At 38.0% G+C, this 4,664-nt stretch overlaps 1 protein-coding gene across 1 annotated transcript in view; it reads right to left on the minus strand.

The window, feature by feature from the left end:
- LOC107731309 (far upstream element-binding protein 3-like) overlaps nt 1-4,664 on the minus strand; it is a 37,541-nt gene that overhangs the window by 11,491 nt on the left and 21,386 nt on the right. The window contains exons 10-14 of the mRNA XM_016542362.1: nt 3,628-3,788; nt 3,454-3,527; nt 1,825-1,901; nt 1,670-1,738; nt 279-350 (exon numbers count right to left, since the gene is read on the minus strand). Of these exons, the coding sequence (XP_016397848.1) occupies nt 279-350; nt 1,670-1,738; nt 1,825-1,901; nt 3,454-3,527; nt 3,628-3,788 (453 nt within the window). The remainder of the gene's footprint in view (nt 1-278; nt 351-1,669; nt 1,739-1,824; nt 1,902-3,453; nt 3,528-3,627; nt 3,789-4,664) is intronic.

Consider the following 4,664-nt stretch of genomic DNA (forward strand, 5'->3'; position numbering starts at 1 on the left):
ACAGACACACACACACACACACAGACAGACAGACACACACAGACACAGACACACACACACAGACAGACACACACAGAGACAGACACAGACATAGACACAGACACAGACACAGACACACATACACACACAGACAGACAGACAGACACAGACAGACACACACAGAGACAGACAGACACAGACACAGACACACACAGACAGACACACACACACACACAGAAGGATGAGAACACTGAACTCCAGCTGGGTTTGACTGACATCATGAGGACAGACGTTCTTACTCTGTTTCTTGTAATACTCCTCCCATGCTTTGCTGTATTCGGAGCCGCTGCTCTGGCCTTGGTTCTGTTGACCTGCGCACAGACAAAACACGCAAACTCAGCCTCGATTTGATTCAGGAGCATCAGCCGCACGATTAATCAGAACAAAACCGAAATCATAAGGCTGTGATTTAATTAAATAAACATATGCACACTGAGTGAAGCGTGGCACTGTGTTCATTTACACACCAGCAGCTCATGATCGCGTGTTTTCAGCGTCTCGGTTCACAGTAATTGATCCGCATGAACTCCATCTGCATCTATGATGAGTTTGAGTCGCTTTAAAGTACATTTGGAAACAAACCATCTTCACAAACTTATAATGAGAAGCGCTTGTCAACAAAAGAGCAGCTGTAAGTGCTCCTGCGTCAGAATAAAAGTGTTTGAAAATCAAGATTTTTTTCTGCAAAGATGGAAGAGTATTACAAGAGTATTATATTGGGTCAACTAATGCAATATTAATGTAACCTGCTCTTGTGATTTGATGTACAAATATTTCCTCCGCAAAGAGAATACATGATGACGGAATTATTATTTTATTTTATTTATTTATTTAATTTTCTGTCCCTTATTTGAAAAAGGTTTGAATGTTGGGGATGGTTTGTAAAAAAATAAAAATAAAATAATAATAAAAAAAAAATTTAAATAAAAAAAAAAAAAAATCAAGAAATTTGAACACAACAGTTATAAAGTTAAATAAAATTATGCATTATTAATATATTATTTTTCTAATACTTTTTTCATTTTAAAGTGAAATATTACATTAGTAATATTTCTTATTTGATTTTTTTTCGTATTTTTTTATATTTTATAACAATACTACTAATAATAACTATTATTATTATTATTATTATTATTATAGCCATAATGATATATACTCTAACCCAATAAGCAAGCACAAAAAAAACTAACATTTTTTTTAAACAGCATTTTAAATCCCAATTGCAAATTTTTTAATAACTTAAAATAAATAAACAAACAATGCAGCCCTAGTCATAACTTCTTGGGATACCAGTCAGAGTGAAAACTAAACCAATGATAAATAAACTGCAAAAAGCAATTTTTATTTTTCGTTTTAGACTTTTACGGTTATAACGCTGTAAACGTCAATACCGGATCACGTCTTGTTGGGCTTTTTGTGTTCATCGCAGGCTTTTATCAGAACGAGTAATGAAAAACAACAACAGTATTCCAGCCCATCCAAAAAAGAGTGGCAGAAAATAATCCAGCAGACCGGGAAAACTGCTAGCCAGGCAAATAAAACGCTCTCAGCCAAGAGTCCCGGCGTCTCACCCAAACCTTCACGAGGTTTACACAGAAGAAACACAGCGAACCGTTTCAGAGGCACTTGCCTAGCTTTTTATAATACTGCTCCCACGCTTTGGAATAGTCCATCTGGCCGGTCTGGGATCCATTGTGACCTGAAAAGAGCAAAGCGAAATGAATCTAAAGCCAAGTGATGTTCCTCAGAAGAAACGGTGATGTTCACAAGAGGAGTGAGTCTTACTGGGGTCCTGCTGGCTCTGAGGCTGCCATGTCTGGTACGTGGTTCCCCAACCTCCAGTCATGAACGTCTGCGGACCACTAACACACAAAACACCAAAACATCATTACAAACACTCCACAGGAGCCCACAGACAATCAACCCAGTCTGAAACACACACTCGAACATGATTCATCTGAACGCTTCCGATTACAAACTAGACACGTCTGAGAGGTTCAGTACATCAAATCTTTAGGGCTATCAAGTGATTTTTAATTAATTAATTACACGATGTGCCGATTAACTAATCATCAATTCTGGCTGAGAAATTACCCCCCAAAAGACCATTTAAAGTCATTATTGTGTTAAATGAGAAAAGCATTATGGTGTTAATGAGTGAGTCATTGAATCATTCGCTCAACTGATTTGTTCCAAGTCAGTGACTCTTTAAGAGTGAGTCATTGAATCACTCGCTCAACTGATTTGTTCAAGTCAGTGACTCTTTATGAGTGAGTCATTGAATAACTCGCTCAACTGATTTGTTCAAATCAGTGACTCTTTATGAATGAGTCATTGAATCACTCGCTCAACCGATTTGTTCAAGTCAGTGACTCTTTGAGTGAGTCAATGAATCACTCGCTCAACTGATTCGTTCAAATCAGTGACTCTTTATGAATGAGTCATTGAATCACTCGCTCAACCGATTTGTTCAAATCAGTGACTTTATGAATGAGTCATTGAATCATTCGCTCAACTGATTTGTTCAAGTCAGTGACTCTTTATGAATGAGTCATTGAATCACTCGCTCAACCGATTTGTTCAAATCAGTGACCCTTTATGAATGAGTCATTAAATCACTCGCTCAACTGATTTGTTCAAGTCAGTGACTATTTATGAATAAGTCATTGAATATTCGCTCAACTGATTTGTTCAAATCAGTGACTCTTTATGAATGCGTCATTGAATCACTCGCTCAACTGATTTGTTCAAGTCAGTGACTCTTTATGAATAAGTCATTGAATATTCGCTCAACTGATTTGTTCAAATCAGTGACTCTTTATGAATGAGTCATTGAATCACTCGCTCAACTGATTTGTTCAAATCAGTGACTCTTTATGAATGAATCATTGAATCATTCGCTCAACTGATTTGTTCAAATAAGTGACCCTTTATGAATGAGACATTGAATCACTCGCTCAACCGATTTGTTCAAATCAGTGACTCTTTATGAATGAGTCATTGAATCACTCGCTCAACTGATTTGTCAAATCAGTTGAGCAAATGTGTTGAGCAAATGTGTTGAGCAATAAGTGACTCTTTATGAACGAGTCACTGAATCATTGACTCACTCAAATCGAATCACCGCTGTATGTTGTTCAGAGACGCTCGACAGTTCTGCTGTGGATTTGATCGGAACTACTTTGTGTGAATTCGAGCAGAAACTGACAATATTGTGTCTAAAATGTAACTTCTTATTTATTTGACTATTAAATCACTATCACATTAGCAATCGTGCACATCACACCAAATTAAAGCATTAAACTGACCTACAAATCTTAGTTTTGATATACACCGAATAAGCAAACAAAACATCACGCCTTTGTCAGAATTAACTCACTGGCAGAGAGGAAATAAACGAAGGAAGGCACTCACTTCTGATGAGGAGTCGCAGGTCCTTGGGTGAAAGGACCGAGTCCAAAACTGCTGCTTCCTCCCATTCCAGACGCCTACATGAGGACGAAACAGAACCAGTCATTATTATTCTAAACTTTTGAACACTACTGTACGCACCTGCAAACAGAAAGCGCTGAGAAACGGATCACTCACCCCGATCTTCTCGTCGATCAGCTGTCTGGCCATCTCCATCTGCTGAGGAGATCCACGGATGGAGAAGATCCGGACGTTTGGGTCGGTGTTCGGAGGAGGATTTCTCTGCAGCTCCACATGAGCGCCAGACTGCTGGTTGATGCTCTTTATGGTCTCTCCACCTGAGCAGAACACATGAGCACGACCCATTAACAGAGATCTATCATATGCACGACGGAAGTTTAACTAGATTTCATGATTGAACCAGTTAGAAACATCAGAGACAATCAAGCATAAAAATACAGGTACAAAACACCAGTACATTTTTTTTTAAAATTAAAACAAAAAATATGGACACAAGGGATAGCTAAAATAAAAAAATATATATATAATACAATAAAAAAAAAAACAATAACGAGTTACAAACTTCAAGAGCAAGCGACTTCAAGTGCAAAACACCTGCTACAATGGTTTAAAGGTATATGGACGCATGGGCTAGTTTAAAAATAAAAAATAAATAAAAACAAAAATAACTTTTTAAAAATGTAATAACCAATTAGAAACATGCACAAACAAATGTAAAAAATACAGGTGCATAGTATCTGCTCACTAAACAGCCATATAGTCCACAATTATTTTAAAAGTATGAAATCAATTAAAGCTGCAGTCCGTAAGTTTTGCCTCTTTGTCGCCATCTCGGTTTGAAAACCTGGAATTGCAGCTGTGTGCGGAATTATCTTCATTGCGTGGGTTGTGCTTCGGCACGGATGAATCTAATGTTCTGAAGAGTGTGTGTGTGGCAGTCAGTCACCGCAGCGAAGTGGATATTTACTGTACTTCACAATCACAGATTCTAGCCCACGTCTTGGAATATATGACCCAAATAAGCATTTTCACTAGGGATGCACCGATACCGATCTCCTGTACTCGTACTCGTTAAAATGCCCCGATACCAAACGCCGATACCACACAGCATGTGATAAGTGCCATATTCAAACAAAGAAACACCGACAACAGAACAACAGACAGCAGAAAGGAGTTAAGGATGTCTACTACGA

Source organism: Sinocyclocheilus rhinocerous, unplaced genomic scaffold (genome assembly GCF_001515625.1).
Source record: "Sinocyclocheilus rhinocerous isolate Xijiao unplaced genomic scaffold, SAMN03320098_v1.1 scaffold2594, whole genome shotgun sequence".
NCBI classification, from domain to species: domain Eukaryota; kingdom Metazoa; phylum Chordata; class Actinopteri; order Cypriniformes; family Cyprinidae; genus Sinocyclocheilus; species Sinocyclocheilus rhinocerous.